This window comes from Bacillus rossius, chromosome 2 (genome assembly GCF_032445375.1).
Source record: "Bacillus rossius redtenbacheri isolate Brsri chromosome 2, Brsri_v3, whole genome shotgun sequence".
In the NCBI taxonomy this organism is placed as follows: domain Eukaryota; kingdom Metazoa; phylum Arthropoda; class Insecta; order Phasmatodea; family Bacillidae; genus Bacillus; species Bacillus rossius.
This window is the reverse complement of record NC_086331.1, coordinates 107632345-107653421: the sequence shown is the minus strand read 5'-3', so window position 1 is coordinate 107653421 and position 21077 is coordinate 107632345. Positions and strand designations below refer to the sequence as shown.

General features: G+C 34.7%; 1 protein-coding gene across 1 annotated transcript in view; it reads left to right on the top strand.

Annotated features, from left to right (window-relative positions):
* Positions 1 to 21077, top strand: part of LOC134529586 (isocitrate dehydrogenase [NAD] subunit gamma, mitochondrial-like) — a 68628-nt gene that overhangs the window by 35959 nt on the left and 11592 nt on the right. The window contains exons 3-5 of the mRNA XM_063363835.1: positions 3968 to 4071; positions 5925 to 6040; positions 19671 to 19861. Coding sequence (XP_063219905.1) covers positions 3968 to 4071; positions 5925 to 6040; positions 19671 to 19861 — 411 coding nt within the window. The remainder of the gene's footprint in view (positions 1 to 3967; positions 4072 to 5924; positions 6041 to 19670; positions 19862 to 21077) is intronic.

Below are 21077 nucleotides of genomic sequence, written 5' to 3'. Positions count from 1 at the left end.
CATGTTGTGTTTTCACCTTGTTTAAATGGACATCAACTCATTACACTGTACGACTATCACATATTTATTCAAAATCGCTCTACTCATTATGTTACATTCACTCTCCACCATTACATCACGATCCACTGCCCGCTCTACCACTTCCTTTCATAGATACCAACTCTCATAGATGCCAACATCACATATCACAACAGGTACAAGCTCTTCTTGGAGATTTAAACAATGAAGCGTGGAGTTTTATGAATTTTTTCTGGGAATGGGGATGCAATATGACACATTCTTTCAAGCTTAGTGATGAGATCATCCTTCATCTTGGTGGAAATGCAACCTAGTCTAGCTTGAAAGGGCCTCTCAAAATTGAATATATTTTGTGCTTCTTCCCAAGAACAGTTCTATGGTTCTAACATTTTTTGCAGGAAACAGTGTTGCAGGAATTTCACATCTGATCATGTCGCAGAACTAATTTTTTCAGGAATATTAATTTTTTAACAGGATGGAGCACCACCACAAAAATTTTTGTTAACAATGAGCTTTTTCAATGATGGGATTGGCCATAAGGGGTGTACATATTTGGATGGCATTGCTCCACTGGCCACCAAGGTTACCTGACTCAAGAGTGATTTTTTATTTTCAGGATTTTGTGAAAAACCCCATTTATATGCTAAAAAAAAACCATTTATGTACCCTCCAATCTCCATTTTCAACAACTCTAGAACTGCAACACTGCTCTAGCACAACAGAAGTGAATGTTTTAACATCGTTCAGACTGAATATTGGAACAAGTTGAAACTAATTTGTAGATGTACTATGCAACTAGAGAGGGGCATATTTAACATGTGTAAAAATTGTAATTTAAATTATGTATTTGTATGCCTCTTAATTTCTTAAGGCTCTAATTCAATTTTTATTGCGTAAGGATCCTTAAATGACCTTAAATTTTACTTGAACTCGACGCACATCAACATGTGACGCGGAAGCACATCAGACCTGCTGGATCAATAGAGCAAAAATGGGCGAACAGTAGATTAGAGCAGAGGCACGAGAGTAGTGATTTGTCAGTACCAGTGCCAAAGCTTGTACCTTGAAGCTGGTTTCATAAGTACCTATGTTGTGCTTATCCGAAAAATGAAAATTAGGAGACTTTGAGGCTCAACCTCACCCGCTATGTTTGCTTATTGCATTTTCATTTCATTATACGTAGGCCCTATGTGGCAATTATGTTTTTTTTCTATGTAAGTATTACATAATATGTTTTTTGTAAATTTTTTCTCCAAAGACATGTTTCATTACATCATCTGCAATTTGTTGTTAGGCATGGATTATTTACTAAAAACTTTTTCTGACTTGTTGCATTACTGTGGTTATTAAAGATTCATTTTCCGTGTTTTGTCACGTCTGTCATTATTTGTATTTTATTTATAAATAGAATGTTGGAAAACATGCTGAGTTTCAGATGTTGAGAGATTCGTGACAATTATTAAAAAATTAATTTGTTAAACATTATTAACACTCAGTGGGACGGAGCCTTTGGTTGAGACGAGGATTTAAAAATAAAGAAAAGAAACTACAGTTAGGTTTGTTACTTTATGCTTTAGTGGTCAGGAGAAATTTCTTTTTTCATATTTTACGAGAACAGAAAATTCATTAACAACACAAAAAAAAAAGGGGGGGGGGGGGGTTGGGGGCTTTTTAACATTATGTTTTTACTACAACATTACACAAAAATTATAAGGCTTATTTTTTTTCGGTGTCCATAGGTTAGGAATTTCAGTGCTTCAAAGGTAAAGTGAAAATAGATTCTGAAAGTAGTTGCTTCCCTTAAACACGGATGTTAGCAGCTGTCAGGAGCCTCCTGGGAGAAGACATCCTCAGGATGTGACGGTCAGGGAATCCCTCAAAAGCCCGTATACCGGAGAAACAGTTGAATTGGGGGGCGGTGCTTGGACCCACTGCATCACAAATAATGCAGCATGATTAGTGACAGTAAAAGGCAAAAGAACTTTGACTCAAAGTCGTAACTTTACAAAAATTAAAGGGGCATCAGAGTTATAAAAAATATTCCACTTGCCAATTATTTGGGTAGTCAACGAATGATAAAAACATGATGAGATGATCAAGAAAGACCAGAGCTTCCATGCTCTGCCGCGTAGAACGACACACGGTAAAATATCTAAAAGTTAGCAAAGACCAGAAAAGGCAACTACAAGTTATAATAGACGGAGATTTTGGGAGCCAATCCTGTAGTTTTCTGACTACATCCCGTATCGAAAATTATCACTGAGTACTAATATGTGAAGAGTGACTCAGACTAGAGCGGTGGTCACACCCGAATATGTTGAAGGCTTGGAAAATTCCTTGAGATCTGGCCGAGGGCTGAGAGAAATATCGGGCCTTGTGTATCATTCCGCCTGGAGGCTAAGTAGTGCTGGCGGGCAGGCAGTATACGCATTGCCAGTACGTTGGCCTTAATAATGGTTGGGGGGGGGGGGGAGGGGGAGGCAAAGTTACATAGAATATAGTCCATGTAGAGATGAAAGTGTGCTAACCAGGAGACTGTTGAGTAGCGAAAAGTTATAGGGGAGGGGCCCCAGGAAAAGGAGGGGGGATTCGTGGCACCGAGTGCCTCCATGCGGGAAGGACTTTTTTGGGGAAGGAGGGGGGGGGGGGGGGTTACAGGAGGACCATCCATCCAGTGGGGTTCGGTGGCAGAGAAGTCGAACTGAACTTAGTAGCACCGACCATAGTTGGTGACAGTACTGCTAGGTGGCGTTCAGAGATGCCGCAGTATAACCTATCGCTGAAAGATGGGGGTCTAGGGGAGGGTGCTGTCTTGTGGGACAAAACGGAGTTAAAGGGCTTAATTTAAGTTCCGCAGGGGCCCGAGAGATAGTGCAAATAGCGCTGCGCTGGGGGGCCAATGTGGATAAAGGTAGAAGCCCCATGGGAGGGGGAAGAATTACAGTGAAAAACAAAATGGTGAAGGGGTGTGGGGAAAATGCTGCCACTGACAGATATGCAATGCCTGACGTGCTCTGGCAGGCCAACAGAAGATACGCGTGCCTGACAAAAGACGCAGAGCCTAGCCGATACCTTAGCCACGCCCGTGCTCTGGGTGCGCTGATGGTTGCAGGCACTCGAGTGCAGGAGCGTGCTGCTGGTGGCTAGGACAGGAGAAATTACACTCCAGGACATGCAGGAAGACGGGGGGAACTGGAATCACGCTGCTAACACAGCTTGGGAAGAAGAAAGCTCGGCAGGCACCTGCGTCAGACCCACAGGCTAAAGTTTAAATTATAATGTCCCCTTAGGATACAGAGGTTATAAAAATTTAAGTATGAGCTTCTATATACTGAACAAAGTACTAAAAAATAGGAATTTTAATGGTGCTAAGAAAAATGCCTTATTTGCTGCACAGTTTCTACAGTTTGGAAAATTATTGCAATTTAGCTTTTATAGTCACATTCATAAAACCAACAAGTGTCTCATGCCAAGCCTGAAACATGGATTGGTTACTGAACGGGAAAGTGAGAAGAGTTCAACTTTTAATAGCACTAGCCCACATGTGACATAATTGAAGCTGGGTGTTAAATTAGCAGAAGCGTGAAAAACTGTCAGAAACGATATTCTCTCATGAAGTATTTATAAATTTACAAATTAAACACACACAGTTTAAAATTACTGGTGTACAGTGCTGAATTGCTGTTTGACTGGGTGGCTTCAACTGTTACTGATAATATTTATCACATGTGCAGCACAGAAATAGCAAAAAGTTAATAATTTATATTATGCTTTTAACACGCCACCAGATAACGTAAGTTTTCTTCCGTGCCGGTCTTTTGATTTATCAACATGTAAATAAAAGACGAAGAGAAAATTTTTGTGGTCTTTAGAAGATCATTAATTCAAAGTCTTTTTAATGAAAGTCAGTTAGTCTTCAGCCTAATTATTTTATGTCATTTTATTACAGCCACCAATACCAAAAGCCCATTATGGAGGTCGTCATACTGTCACAATGCTTCCTGGGTCGGGAATTGGGCCAGAACTGATGGGCCATGTGAAAGAGATTTTCAGGTATGTACCATGATGTAGGCTGGGTATCTGCACAGACAAGTTGTGAAAATAGAGGAACGTGTAAGATATGTATTTAGGGTATAACATGGTGTGAGTTAAAAATTATGGTATAGAAATAATAATTTAATGAATATGTAAGACATTTACTGTTTAGTGCAGGATGTTTACAGATTTGAAAAACAGTAGTCATGAAATAAGCCTAAGTACACAAAGTCAGAAAATCTTGCATGTCCACTGTGCATGTAGCTAATGTAGATTAGCCAAATTTTACAATTTTGCTGTTATTTTTACAGCAAGGATGTGTATCACATTTTTTAAGGCAATGTACAAATATTCTATTTTTATCTTTGGTCAACATTTTTACATTACACCTTTATGATTTACTAGCAAGTTGCACTGTCTCAGTCTCTAAGTTAAATGTAAGCATTGACAATAAGAAATACTACCTATATAAACATTATTTTTACAGTACTTAAAATCAGGTGTACATTGTAGTTATACCACATTATTGTTTTGAAATGCAGTGTTGTATTCTATGTAAAATTTCTTGTAACAGATGGTTTGTTAGCTACTGTGAATTTATAAGAAACCTGTTTGGATTGATGAGAAAGTACATTATTTTTGATGTAGATTTAGCAAAATAATTTTGATTAAAACATTTAAGCATTAATAGGTCTGTTTGTTTATTACATTTGTACCTTTTTTTAATTGTGGAAATATATGTTTTCATCAACCTGGACTTTTTTTTAGTTGTGTAACTTAGAACATGACACTAATTTTTAATGTTTTAATACCTTGTATAAATTGTGCACATGTTTAAAGTCAGTGTTATCTGTACAGTTTTAGGCCTTCTTAACTGGACAGAAGAGAATGGTTTAGGTATGGTAAAAATAATTACAGTAATGTTGAGTGTATGATACTTTCTGATAGAACTATGGGGGGAAAACAAACAGTAGTTTATTTGGCAACACACAAAAAGAAAACTAAGTTTATTAAGTGGAGGCAGATTTCCCTGAATTTTTGGTAGAAAATTACATTCCTTTAAGTGGAGTTGATCATATTAGGCTACTATTTATTTTGTTTATTTATCTTCAAGTCTTGCTGATGAGGTCATTAGAAATGAGAACATAAATTCATATTGGGGGTGTTGGGAAAGGACTCTGCAACTCTTTGCATTATCCATATATTCCAGCACCAGCCTGGAGGAATTTTCTAAAACATTGGAAAATCCAAATCAGGTTGACTACCGGGATTCAAACCCAGGTCCTCCAGACGATATACATATATGTTGGTAGTTCACATACTGTCAACTGTGATTATAAATACACATACACATAGGCAAAGTCCGGGCTTTCCATGTAAAACAGTTTCTAGTGGTGTCCAGGTGTTAAGTAATTGAAACTCAAGAAGTCTGGCAGGTAATGCTGCCAAGGAGTCAAATCTTGGTAGAAGGGGTATGATTGTTCAAGACTGGCTAAAGGTCGAAAGCCTTTTGGGCTATAACAATAATGTTTTGCAGATAAACTGAAGCAGAAAGTTCCACATGCTGACAGCAGGGAGTGCTATGTATGCTTTCAAAGTAGGTGCTAGTACCTGGCAGTGTCCAGTGTCAAGGCTTGGTGGTAGAGAGGTTTCAAGGAATTTTACTACAGTAAATCCCTTTAGATTGTTTCCTACAATCTATGCCTTGACCTTGTGTCTTCGTTACCATTATGTACTATGTTGATTAGCCAAGTATGCTCAAATGTTTTCTTCAAATTGTGAATTTGGACTTACATTTTTAGTATTGTGTGTTGTAGCACATTCTGTGTTCTTGCAATGTTTGAATTTTCAGATGTTCATGTGATTTACAGATATGGAGGTGTACCTGTTGACTTTGAAGAAGTTCAGACTGATGCAAGGAGTGAAAGCAATGAAGATTTGGATTATGCCATTACTACTATCAGAAGGAATGGTGTTGCAATCAAAGGTTTGTGTTTATTAATTTTTTTATTAAGTTATAAAACTTTTAGTGTGTACCTGTGGTGTCATGAACAGAGATTTAATTTTTTTCTTTAATTTGTTTGTTTTTTCAGTTTCAATTTTTTTTTTTATAATTTTTATCTGCTATTGTCAGATTTTACTCCCACAATTTTTAATTCCACAGTACTCAATCCTATTTTGTGCATTTAAATGCAGTGCAAAATGTAGTATCCTAGATATAAAACACAGCTGTGTACAGTAATACAAAACTATTACAAGGGTTAAAGGTAAAGTTTTGTTTCTGTATTTATGCATACATTGCATAGGGGTAGGAGGGAGCTCCATAGCACATGAGTGTTAGTGTTATGTTATTCCACTTTCGGCTAATTTTGTGTATCGTCTGCACATTTCCTAAAGCATAAGTGATTCATGGGCTGACATAGTAAGGTGGCAGCATTTAGTAGATAAAAGGTCATTTTTAAGTTAGTGTGTTAGTAAATGGTCAAATTTAGAATTTATGTAAGCCTGTGTGTAGCTAAATAATACGGAAGAGCTAAGTCAATTTTCAGGTGCTTCTCAACGTAATAGAAGAGCATTGTAGAATGAATATTTCAAATACAACATATTTGTGAACTATGTATTGTGAAGAGTCTATCATGAATTTGAATTTAAAAAAAAAACACCTTCTAAAGTAGTGAACTGTAGCCATTCTGTTACTTTTGCAAACATGAATGGAATAATGAAGCAATTTTAATGGGTTTGCATGTTTGAGTCTTCATGTGAGTGATGGAATATGGCCATATTTTTTAATAATTATGTAGGTGATGTGAGTGTGAAGTAATTAATGTAATGAATCACCTCATCCCATATAGTGAAAAAAAAAAATTTATTTCCGTGTATATTTTAACAGTTTTTTTTTCTTTCCATGCAAATCATATTTCAAAATTAGAAATGCAGTGAGTGGGAGTAGTGGTCTGTCTTTTGTACAGTCATGATCTTGAAGATTACATGTGTACAATTTGGTTGAAATTGATTGAGAGGATTGATTTTTGTAATATAAACTGACAAATCCTATTTTTTATTTGGACAGGTCTATAAAAAAAGATTATTACAGCCAACAAGTTGTGTTGGCCGTACATTATGGAAACTGATATTTCAACCAATATAAAGCTTGTTTGACTTCCTCTCCAAGTAATTGCTAATCAAAGCCAGTCAGATGAGACTTCTATTAGCATACTCTTCATTGCTGTCATTGCTCAGTTCCAAACGCGATTATTCAAAATCACTAAGGGCCAGTTTCACCAACCAAGTCTAAGCAATTTAGTCTCATTAAGTTGGCAAATCAGCACAATTATTTCTATATTGTGGTCCTCCATGCACTTAAACTCAATTTTTTCAGGAAAAAATGAGGTTAATATGAGAGTTCCAAGTTTTGCCAGTTTTTTCCACTAATATAATTTAAAAAAGAAAAAAAAACAGCTCAAGCTTTGAATAACATAGTTTTAAAAAAGGCACATTTAATGTCTTTGTTTCAGTGTGTAGGCTTCTGTATTTGTGAAAAACATAACTATTTTGAAAATTCTTGACGATATTACAATATGACGAAAATATATATTTGTTGAAATGATTGGTCCTCAGAATATGTCAATGAAGATTGTATGGAATATTTTTTTTTTATTATTTGGTTATAATTGGTGTGTCACTATACTGTAGAAATGTTAGTTGTACAAATGAATACAATACTAACTTTGTTACCACTCACCACCTCTCGCTAGCTCAAAATTAGGTGATGAGTGTACATACAGGTTGGTAGCAGGTCACTAAGTAATTTATACGCTATGTTCGATGTATTACCTGTTTTTTTTATTCACTTAAAAATCACAATATATATTCCGCACAACAGAACACAAAACAAAAATTAAACTGTACATCCAGAAAAGATAAAAACACGGATCCATCGCCCGACCACGGCCTGCTTGGCCCGGTGCTCAAACAATGACTAACTTTACAGCCTTCCTTCGCTTTGTGCGGGCAGTGTCCTGGGCTGGCTGACGTAATTTTCAGCCAATCACGGCGCATGGCAACAGAAACTTCCACGAAATTCTTACTTCTGTTCCCACGACGCAGCAATTTTCTCTCTCTTTCTCTCTCACTCCCGTGACAGTGACTCAAACGCCTAGCGTGTGAAACAAAGCCTCGGTTGTGGAAATAACGAAGGAGAATTACGTCAGCATGCCTTCTCACACAAAGAAGCCAGCAAAAAAAATACTAGAAAAATAAACTTATGAATTATAAAAATAAAAACAATAAACCCGGTGAATTACGTTCACAATAACTTCTGAAAGGAAAAATTTTTACATCTAACCTGAAATATGACAAAAAGTTTATAACAAATTATTAGTACTGGATTGCATGGGGAAGGCTGTAATCTGAGTTGTTACAACTTTATACCTTTTTTATAACTTCGTTAATTACTGCACTGTGACTTAGTAGGTTAGGTGTTACATCCCTTTGATGATGAGTTTTTTTTGTTGTATATATACATGCACAAAAAAGTCATATTGTAGTTTCATTTTATATATTTTAATATTTGTTCTGTTTATTTCATGTAGTTCAAGATATACTTGCATCTCTAGGAACGTACTTTCTTTTTGGACTATTATTTTGGAACAATATTAGTGTTTATTTTAAAATTTAAATAAATACTTTGGTTGTTCTTTATTCTACATATTTCTGAATATATTTATGTACAAGTTTCACTTAGTACCTACATGTTTTGGGATTTTAGATTTTGAACACTTGTTATAATTTTAATGGAAGTGTTATACATTTATATGAAAGGAATGCAGTTGTCATTGATGTGGCCTTTTGCCTTGGCTACCAGCACTGTTTATGTCTAAGACTGGTGGAATTTAAATTAACGTTATTGAAAATGTTACGTAATTTTGGAAAAGAGGAGATTATTTTATGGCTTGGCAGGAGATTGATGTGATTCTGGCTTGGCAGAGTTTTCAGCTTTCTTTTCCAAAATTATTAAAGACATAGCTTGGTTTCTTTTAGTTCACACCCTGCTGGAAGAATCATAGTGTAGGTTAGACCGGGTGATACCTGAAGGTATTGAATATAGGCTTTGCAAAATAAGTTTAGCCATGTTGTCCTTTGGTGAGTGCAACCATACATATTTAGCAAAGCTAACTTAATTGTATTTATTGAATATCACAGTAGCTCAGTAATTCAGCTACATATCTTAGTTATAAAAAATATAATTAAACTACTGAGAAAGCAATGTTATGTGATTTTTGGCAAAAATAAAATATTTACTGCTTACAGAAAACCAAAAGCATTCTAGTTACACCGAGTGGTCTAGTAGATAAATAACTTGTGTTCTACTTATAATTTGATGCCTAGCCAAAGCAACATTATTATATAATTGCCAACAAAAATCAGTTTTATCAATATTTATTTTATTATATTAAACATTCTGAACTGTTTGTTGGTATGATGGTGCCCACTATAGCTAATTATCCCCATGTTATTTCAGTATTATTTGATGAAATTGACAGAGTATTGCAGAAACAAGTAGGTCAGGTCAGGCTGATGTGAAATGAAATACTAAGATTTATCTCTAACTTTTTTTAAATTGTAAGTAAAAGCTATAAAATAACTTGAAAATGTGCATATTTTATATTATATTCATGCCAGCGACAATAATCAGCATTATATGACACATATCGTCAAGTGTATCGAAGGCCAAATGAAACAGTTCATCCTTCATGTGTACAAGGTCAGGTTCAAGCCAGAGGTGGGTCTGTGATGTTTTGGGGATGTTTTTCATACATGGATGGGGTCTGCTCACTGCGGTGACGACTAACATGGATCAGCATGTTTATTTAAACATTCTGGATGATCAGGTGCCTTTCAGTCAACATTTGCATGATGTGTATACTATTGATACCCCAATTTTTCAAGATAACGATAGCAAAGTCCATCGGGCTGGATGCATATGTGTGACTGGTTTTATGAAGACTCCCTCACCCTATTACATCTCGATTGGTCTGCAAAATCACCTGACTCTAATCCCATTAAAAATCTGTGGGACATGTTGGAACAGCGGGTAAAACACCAACATCAGCATCCCCACAATTTGGTGGAATTGCGTGATCCAATCCTCAGCGAGTGGCTTAACCTGGATGTGACGTACGTACCTGCGCAACCTTGTGGACTCACTTCCTAACCTAATCCAGGCAGTTATCAAGTCCAGAGGTAGATTTACCCTGTATTAAATTATGCTTGTAATGATTTCTGCAGGGGTAACTAAGTTTTTGTCCGGTGAGTTTACCATTTCAAGGATTATTATGCACAAACATAAATAAATCATCAATCAGTGAAAAGAAGACATCATTACTACACTATTCCTTCATTAAAACTCATTACATTACTCCTGAAAAATTTACAACTTTTACTCTCTTATTATTATTAAAGTTTAACTAATCTTGTTATGCTATTATTCATGACAATCTGGTTTACAATAGTGTCAAACAATGGTCAGAAACAAAATTTATATCCATCCTTTATCCCTGCTAAGCAAATTTACATTTGTAGTGTTACACTTTAAAAATTTTAGTTGATGCCTATCCCAAAATATGCTTATACAAAATAATCCCAAACAGTTGATTTCCGTAATCAAAGCTTCACAGAATTTCTTGAATCATTAGACCCTCATGGTCAACACAACAACGAAGAAACATACTTTGGCACTCTTGGCCCATAAAATGACAAAATATATGATTTGGCCCAGTACACCCACAATACCGCAACTTCGGCACACCTTGGTTAAAAAAAGACAATATATATTAACAACACTGTAGGAAAATACACATATGCATGCATCTTGGCTAGTACACGAATACCTAACATTAATATGCATCTTGGCTGGTACAAGAATACCTCAATAATAAGTTGTGCAAAAAAACTACACAAGATATAAAAAAACAGGAAAAACCATTATTTCAATTTTTGCAGAAATTTTCAAAAATATTACCCATCCTTGATATTTAAATTTATTCTGTAATTTATAACAGTACCAGTTATAACCTATTCTTTCTCGAAATTCATTGAATGATGTCTGAAAAGGAACATAAGTGTTAGCAGAGCTTTCTCTGATACAAACTGGAATATTTTAATGTTTACTTTGATTACTTGTTAACATTGCACTCTGCATTGCAAGCAGTAACATCATTAGTACATATCACTGAGGGGGAGAGTGCCAAAGGGGAGAGGGACTCCTTGCCCAGGTAAAGAAAAATAGACTCGTGAAATACTAATATTATACATTAAACCCCTTGCTTCTCAGCTTCATTTAACAAATGAAGATTTTGAACACCGTGCTCGTCTACTTAGTTTAATTTACAGGAAACTGGCTAGCCAAACAGAGGAAGAATATGCTTATCATTTAAATGTTTCATATGGTTTCTGAAGCTATTAAAGATGATTTAAATGGTGTTGAAGAGTAGGTGTTACTTTTCACTATGGGAGGTGCAGACAGTGGCAAGTCATAGTTATTAAAATTACTAGTGGAACACATTAAATGTTATGCTCCAACTATCAATGTATTACTACTCAAACCAAAATTGTGTTAAGTTACATCCTTAACTTGAGTCGTAACATAAGCTTCATCAAGAGAGAGACAAGTGCCGCCATATAAATTGGCTAGTCATAGACTAAATTTCAGTGGTCTCCTACAAGAATTTGAGAATAAATTATCCATTTACATCTACAGGAATTTAAAAACTAGAAATTATTTGGCGGAGTTAACATCTTGCTCTTTGGTGACATAATGCAACTGCCTCTTGTCAAAGGTCACTGGTGTTTTTTGCAACCATTAATGTTTGCAGCACATATTAATTTGTGGCATCAGTTTTCATTTTGCGAGCTGACAATAAATTTGTGCTAGCATAACAATAGTGAAATAATCAATCTGTTAAATAATTTGCATGTTGGTGAATTAACTGCCAATAAGATGCAACTGTTATGTGAACATTGCAGAATGTCTTTAACAGGAGAGTTGGCTGTCGGAGTTACAGTTCGAATGTAACCCACTGTGAAACAAGTGGATGCTTATAATGATAATATGACAGCAGAAAATGTGAAAACACGTAGAGTTTATACCACAAATGCTGTAAATGAGTATCGTGAAACAGCCACATATGGAAATATGCCACCAAACACTGTCATTCCAAAAGATGTCTATAACTGCGGATGTTTATTATCAGCGCTGAAGTTAGGTGAAGAATCCTGGGTCATTCTAATGTGAAATATATTGGTCTCAGACGGGCTTGTAAATGGAGCACTGGAGATTGTCAAGAAAGTAAAGTGGCCTGTTCTTAGGAGAGAACAAATCGAAGAACATGAATTACCTGAATGTCTATTTATAAAATTTGCTTTTAAAATTACGATTGGAAGCAGAATAAAATATGAAGATGTCTTGGTAGCATAACTCCAGTTGTTGCAACAGTTCAGCCTACTGAAGGATATGGAGACAAAAAATGCCGAATGTTTCCTGTGACTCTTAAGCTGGGCAGTAACACTGCAAAAGTTACAGAGCACTACACTTGATAAAGCTGTTATAGACCTAGGAAACAAAAGTTTGCTGGAGGCCAGGTGTGTGTAGCTCTCAAGTCGTGTGAAAACCTTGGAAGGAATAGCATTGTCTGATTTAGAACTTTTTGGTCTTGCTCATGCAGTCTATTGTAGGGCCTTACTCTTCTCCACTCTGCATTTTGTTATCAAACCAGGATAGTGCTTTCCTGGATATTTGACTATGACAAAGTCACCTTCTTTTAAATTACCTTTTAGAGATTCTGGTTCCAGTAGATGTGTTTTGCTAGGCCCACTTGTACCAACATCTTCTCCTAAATCTTCAGATTCACTTTCATAAAAGTTGGACCCGGAATCAAAACAACAATCCTCATGGAGACTGTAAGAACTGGAGTGTTCAGATTCAGTTTCTGGTTTTCGATTTTTGATTTCTACATGGGTGTCCTCTTTTCGGCTTAGGAGTAGACGTTCAAGTCCATTTCATCTGCACTCGATTCATCAAACTAAATTTGAACAGACACTTTTGCCAGCTGGCACATCCAGTTTCTTTCGTTTCTTACTAGGATATTTTTTGGTCAACTCCTACCTTCTTTCTGCAAGTTTTTGCAAGAAAGAGTCTCTTATCAGTTTTTAAAGAACGCTGCTGATGTTTTTTTGAGGCAAGCGCTCCAGAATGTTGGTTCTGTAAATAGTTATGATACCTGTTTTTTTCAACCCAAAAATTAGGTTTTTTTTCTTCTCTACATACAAATAATCAATTTCCTGTTTTAGGAGTTAAGGAAACTGATCCTTGGGCAAGTTTGTCATTGACTGGTTTTTTTTTTCTTTTTTCTTTCCACAGAGTCAAAATCTTATGCCTCTCTCCTTTTATAGGACCATAATAGGTAACATCCAATGGCTGGGTTAGACAAGTAGAATTTGGGGTAGTTACACAAACCTTATAATATTTTCCTCGTATGCTTTTAATTTTTCTACTTTGATATGCGAGGTTCAATTATCTCTCATCACAACCTTGTCTCAGAGGAGCTTTTTCAAACGAGTAAGCAGGGTTGAGATAAAGCATACTTTGAACGTCCCTATATCAAACCAACCACTTTTGATTCTATTATATCTGTACCCTGCAGGTCCACATTCTGTTCATGTAGACCACAAGTGTTCTGACTTGTACACTACGTAAGGTGGTAACATCTCTCCACTTAACATTAGTGAAGTACAAGATTTCGTAGACTCCATAATACATTCTACATACTTTTGTCCTCTTTTACAAATAATCTTTCTTGACCCTGGGTCATATTTTAGATTTGTTTCATCATAGTTTCAGAAATTTTCATCTGGCACATCACTGAGAACATTTCCTAAGTTATTATCAAAATAATCGTTGACTATTTTTTCATCAATAGCAGCTCTTGTTTTATGTTGCTTTCTGTGTGCACCGTTAATTTTGGGTTGCGTTTCCTAAACAATGCTGCCCTATCAGGTCCTGGGAAATTGTTTTTAAAGTTATTTACTGTATGCCCCTGTCTGTCAAGAAAGCATTTCATGGAGTATCTCAAATCAAGATCAGTAATTGTAAATCCAAATTCATCCAGCTTGTTGATATGGGTCTGAAAAAACATTCTTCTTCGTGAGAAAACACTGTTGGATGGCCATGTTTTTTTACCTAATTTGTTTTAAGCTTATTTATTATTGTGCTTCTAGGTATAATACTGACTTGCATTTTCTTACTCCACTTCATTTGTCCATCAAACAAGTTTGCAATACCTCAGCATTGTTGTCAGCATATTTTCTGGAACCTGCTTTTTGTTATTTCTGTTCATGATGTCGTCAGCTACTGGAACAAAAATAACAAATAACATTTTACAACAGCAATGTTCGAAAAAAATTATTAAAAACATTTTTTAAAAGTTTTAGTGGTAAAAATTGTATTTCTATGTAGCTAGGATACTTTGATCCAAACTAGGCCTGGCAAAAAGTAGCCCCGAAAACCTAGTTTATATGTTAACTTTATGAAAACTTTAAAATTCATTGTCAAAACATAAAAATTCAGACAAACTATGATCTAGCATTGGTGACAGGTTACTAAAGGTCATATTTTGAAAATAACCTTCATTTTAACTCTTTTAAAGATTGCTTCACAGGAGAAAGTTAGAAGGATAAAAATCTTCACATGCAAACAAATGTTTACATAAACTCCAGTGTTGCCAATAACAAAAAATTAAATTTACTTCAAACTGTTGAATTACCCTCAAACAGGGTAAAAACTATTTTTCAAGTCCATAAACTGTTATTTATGTTGTGATGTTTGTTCAGAACAAAAAATAATAACTTATTTTTTGTGTTGGGCCAAGGTACACGTGGACCAAAGTAGCCCTGGTTGATGGTAGTGTAGAATTTATGTAATATATTTTTTGTATGTTTGTAAAGAACTTGTGATGTTTTATTTCTTGAACCTGTTACTTTTGTGGTATTTTTAATTAAATTACTTTTTTTTTCATTGATCAAGGATTGGAGCAAGGACATTAATCTATTGATTCAATCAGTAAATTGAGTGTTTTTTTGATGATTTTTGGAATTTTTCCAGAATTTCCAGCTAAATAATTACAAATTTCCAATATGGTGGTCAATATGTCATCATCGGCTTACGGGAGGGTGGTATTAGAGGAATTTAAGCCTCTTTTAGGACTTTCTACCATATTTATTAAAATTAATAATTTTTTACTTAAAATTGAAATTTTTTTGCATCGATCAAGTATTGAACCAAGGACAGGAACTGATCGAATCAATCAGTTTATAAAGTGCAAATTATTTTTGATGAAATTTGAAATTTTCCTGAAGTTCTATCTAAATAATTTTGAATTTCCAAAATGGCACCCAAATGTCAAGAAGACTGGTGCCACAGTAATAAATTATTACTGCACTCTAGCAGGTAAAAATTAACCTAACATGGTGGTAGCACCCTCTAGCATACGAAAAATTAGATGGTGGATGTGACGTCATACTATAGAGCATCCCACTCTTAGATTGCAGTGTGGAAGTAAATGGGCGCATTCTCTCTCTCTCTCTAACACACGCCGATTGCCGTTAGCGCTGTCCTTGTTTCTTCGTGCGTTGTTGCCAAACATCAAACAAAATTAAAATTTTAATTTTTGGACCAAGCTTTTTTTATATTGTATAGCATCGCAATACGCATCAGGCAATGCTTATTTTGAATACTTAACAATATTTTAAGTGTCCGAAAAAATTAAAAAACATAACTTATTCACTGCGAACTGTTTTGAAGTATTCCGAGATGTTTCACATAAAATAAAAATAACCTACATGTGTATTTCATTCGATTTTTTTATTAATAAATTAATTCCTTAGGACGCCACCGAACAAATTTTAAGACAAAAACTGTACAGGTTTCACTTAAATAATTTTTTTAATATATTGAAATGCATTTTCTCACAAACTGACACATCAAAAAGTTGACCAGCGGAAAACTTTTTTTCTATTAAAGATAGATGGGGGACGAAAGCGTGAAAAATGTTCACAATGAATTGAATTAGTTTTTAAAAGTAGCTCCATCTCAATTGATTCTATAGTTTCCGTGGAAATAGCTTTTAAAGACGTGTCTTATCAGTACAAGAGCGTGCTGCAATAGAGGTTTCTCTCACAAGCTGCCGTCGTAAGAGGAAACAGGGCTGTGTGTTTAGATAAGTGGGGTTCTGTCCTGCAAGCAATTTCAAATACATGGCTTCCTTAGTCAACCATGTATTTCCTTAGACACGCATTTCTGAAAACCAGCCTGCCAGTTAGTATCGCGTCTCGCGACGAAGCAACGTGTTGTGTCCGGTGACTCGTTACAGTTATAATTTTGACAAATTATGTATTAACATACGTGATATTATTTTCTACATTTATTTTTATTACGTAAATATAAAATATGGAAGATAGAACACCGAAAAGAAATTATATCGGTAAGCTACGCGGGAGGGAGCGCAAGATTGTGTTGAATGTAGGTATTTGAGTATTTTTCAAAAAAATATGAGTGTGTGCAATGCAATTAAGGAAGCTTACCATTCTTCTGGTCAGCTCTATGCTACTCTTATGGAAGGGGTATCAACATTGGTCAGCGGTAGCGATAGTGATTAAATGGTATGTGATGTTATTAATTTCTTAATAAAGTTAACGTTACATTTATCGTATAAATTCCTATGAATGAAATTTGTGTGAACAGATTCTTGTTGTAAGTTAAAGTTAAAAATAATTCCTTATCGGCACAGCCTAAAAACGCAGGAAGATTTTGATGATTATATTTATTTACATTAGAACAAAAAGGGATTTTTATATCCTTAAACCCATATTTTTTTCTTCCCCTTGCAGTAATGGTTGCTACAAAAATATTTTAATCGAATCTTGAACATAATGTAAAATGTATGAAATAAATACGAAGGAATTTAATAGCGATCATGGTACAAAATTTTGAATTATTTTTCTATCCTTCTCAACACCAAGCATCTTATCAAACATTGTTTTAGACAAAGTTTTGGAAAATAATTATGATATTTACAAACCAATTAAACAGATTTGATAAGGTGTCTACTAAGGCAGTTACGTTTTTTTTGTCCGGTGAAAATATTTTTCGAACCCATGCAGTTATGGCTGGCCGTATAAAAAATTTATTTAGAAAACATTTTTTGGCAATAGGTTCCCCGAGTTATCATACGTTAACAGGGATGCAATATTATTCATATTATGGGAGTTGTTGCGATTTTTCCGGTTTTTAAAAAAATATTCCCCATTTCGACCCAATTGTTCGGATTTTTCCCATAACTTACTCGACCGAGAATTTCCATTACCGTATTTTATTTATCATTTTGGACATGACTTGTCCAAAAATACGGCATTTATCGGGCCCATGAAAATGTGATATGTGTATATATATATATATGCGATTTTTAGAACATAAAAGAAAACTATAAGAAATTTTCGTCTACAATAGGTAGTTTTTATTTGAAATTTACATAAAATTGGCATTATTACAAATTTATATGTGTAATAGTATAAAATATTATAAATTACGATATGATTTCTTAAAATGCTTCTTGTTCGATCCCAATTACAAAGACACATATCTCCTGAAATTCGTAATGTGTTAGAGATTTGGCAACAGCGCGCGCCATAAGCCGTGTACTGCAATCTAAGAGTGGGACGGGCTATAGCTGGCAATATATATAGTCGGCTTACTTCTAAAACCTCGTAACTCCATTTCAGTCAATACAGGAGAACTTATGAGCTTTTGGAGCACGGCTTGGACTGACAAAGATACGAGGTTTTATAATTTGTGAATAGAAAAGAGACTAAGTAGAGTTGACTTACGAGGTTTTATCAGCATATGCACTATGGAAAAAAAAAATGAAAAAATACACCAAACACATCCGGAATATAAAACTATGAAAATCTGGACTTACGAGGTTTTAGAAGTAAGCCGACGATATACACCTTGACATTGGTGGTGGGAGGTCAGTCTGCCGGTGGCTTCCGTGGAGGAAGGATCCGTCACTATTTGTATTTTACCCTCACTGGGTTCAAACCGAGGACTCCAAGCTCCATGATGTAAGTGCATTTATTAATTAAAATTTAATAAATAATTTTTTTTGTAAATTTTACAAATGTCAAGGTCATTCAATATGGCTGACATGATAACATAATCCAAGATGGCGGACCCCATCCTCCAACCTCACCCAAAACCCAGGGCTCTGAAATACTTTTATACTACTCATAACGCTCATCTATACCACTAAAATATATTCGCTTCACATTATCTTGAATTATTAACATTACTGATTATTTCACCATAACAGCTGAATTCCATAGAATCGGACTAAGGTTACACATAGAAATTATACCACCAAAGTGGGCATTTACACCAGCAGAAACTGGAACCCAAGTATGGATCATAAAGGTATTATTATTGCTCTGTCTATGTGTAGTAATAATAATTTAGCATCTGTACGAGTTTGAGAACATACAACTACATAAATTGTCGACCAACAATTTATGTAGTGGGTTCTACAAGCATAAGATACTGCATATAATATTTAACAGCAGAAAAATATTTTTCAAAAACAAAATTTTTAGGGTTTACATACAGTTTTTTTGTTTGTTTTTGGAGGTACTTTCACTGTTTCTTTGTATCCTAGAATTCAATGAAACTTATTTTTTATATTATGATAAAAATCAACCTAAAAATACTTTACGTTGACAGTAATACTTACCCAGCTATTGCCATTCATGGCACACCAAACTAAAAAAATAGTTTGTCTGTTTTGCTTTATTTACTTCTGGTATTTTATAAACCTTTATTAATTCCCAAGCCATTGTATGTGCTGAAATCTCAACCTCTGCTACTTTTTCTTTCAGAATAACACAAACGTAAATGTTCTTGTTTTTCTGAATGAAGTTTGTTAACAGAAGACTATTTCTTGGGCATTTCCACCACCATAAAGGCAACTCAGTTGACATAAAATGAAAAGTTTAGGAAATCTCAGGTAAATTTAACTTTTGGAAAAATTGGTGGAACACAACTCAAACTTAAGCGTAGGTTTATTCTTCATCTAGTTTTGTCAAATGTGTTTGGTGTAAAGAGTTAATCCATTTGGAGAAACCTTCCCTAAGTGAAAGTGATTCTGTGTTTATGATTTATTTTTGATGATTTTTATTTTGTGATCATTCATTATAGGTCTGTTTTTTTTATTTTATTTTAATCTATGTTATATCCTGTTTTAAGTGTTTTATTTTCATACCTATTTGACCAAATTTCAAAAATCATTGTCAAAAGAATGCATCAATATTGTACTTGCTTGCCTTAGTTTTGTTTGCAAGATTGTAAATACTAATTAATTCAGTTAACTAATACAGAAGATAAATTGTGACCTTCATTTTGTGCAATTGAAAAAAATTGTAAAAATTATATTTTAGTCTAGTACATGCTTAGTGTTGTTTTATTTAAAAAAAAAAAATTAATGGTGTAAGCTGATCTTTCTTCTTTTTTATAGGGAACATTGAGACTGGCAGTATGTCAAGAAGTGTTATTTCACGTAATGTGGCTCTTCGAAATGAACTTGATCTGTACGTCAATGTACTACATTGCAAATCTTACTCAGGCGTTCAAACACGTCAAAAGGATATTGATATTTTGATCATTCGGCAGAATACTGAAGGAGAATATGCTATGTTAGAACATGAGGTAGGTTATTAGTTCAGCTAGTTGTTTATGAGTAAAATTTCATTTTGTGCACATGATTACTGTATACATACAACTTGTAAAAGTTGTTTACAGACAGTAAGTCAGTTATTATTATGTAAAAGAAGGTGTTCAATACTATCGTAAAACTGATTAATATTATAAAGTAGCCTGAAAAAAAGCATACCATTCAAAATGTTATTTTTTTCTTTCACTTCAAGTCTGTACTGTGAATTTTATGTTATCCTGTAGAAGTTTGCATCCTCTATGCCATGCCCATAAGTCTGATGGGCCATGTCACGTCCCACGTTGACCACTATTATGTGTTTGTGGTTTTTGTATATGTGTGAGCATGCATGGGTGTACCTGTAAAATGTTGTTTAAACAGTACACGAGGGTTGGTAGCAGTGAATGTGTACCAGCGGCATTTTTTAGGGTAGTTGCTTTAGGTTTATTTCTTAAGGTTTTTTTTTTTTTGTATAATGAACTCTCGACTATCCACTTTGCTGTTTATCCACTGCTCTTTTAGAACTGTAGAGTAGCATAGACATATTTAATTTCCATTTAATTCTATCAAATCCCATCAGCAGTAATAATTGATTAAAAAGTATTTTTTTCTAACTGACAGATTAATTGTACCTATTGTTTTGTCAATAATCGATATTCTACAATATGGAAAACAAAACAAAAAAATTGAGAACTGTGGTTTAGAATGTATTCGGTAATACTACTGCCTGCCTAGTAAAGTAGGTTTGTGCACGACATCCCGGCACAACATTGTAATGTGCTTCTTTGTTCAACACTCAGTCCTTTCTTCCCCTTGTTAGTAGAGATGACTTGGCTGCCTGCAGTCAGTTAATCTTGCTTATCTCACCATTCCTATGTGTAAGGCAACCCTAGTTGCAGAGACACCACTCTTTCTTTATTTGTATGTTAATACATACCTATTTTTTACTTCAATAATTTAAAGCCTTAGGATTTGTTCAGGTTGAAATACTTTTGTAACCTAAGTACTGTTGTAGAGTTCAAAAGAGAAAGGCCACCAAAATATTTAGAAACAGTAGCCTCTTTCATCAAGGCTTTGCAAACTCTTTTGATAGGATTGCAGATGACTTGAAAAAAAAAGTAACATCCCTTGGCATATGCTTTTATTGTTTTATCATATATTTTGTTTCACCAAAATTTTTTATGAAAACAAATATGTGTTGTAATGAAACAA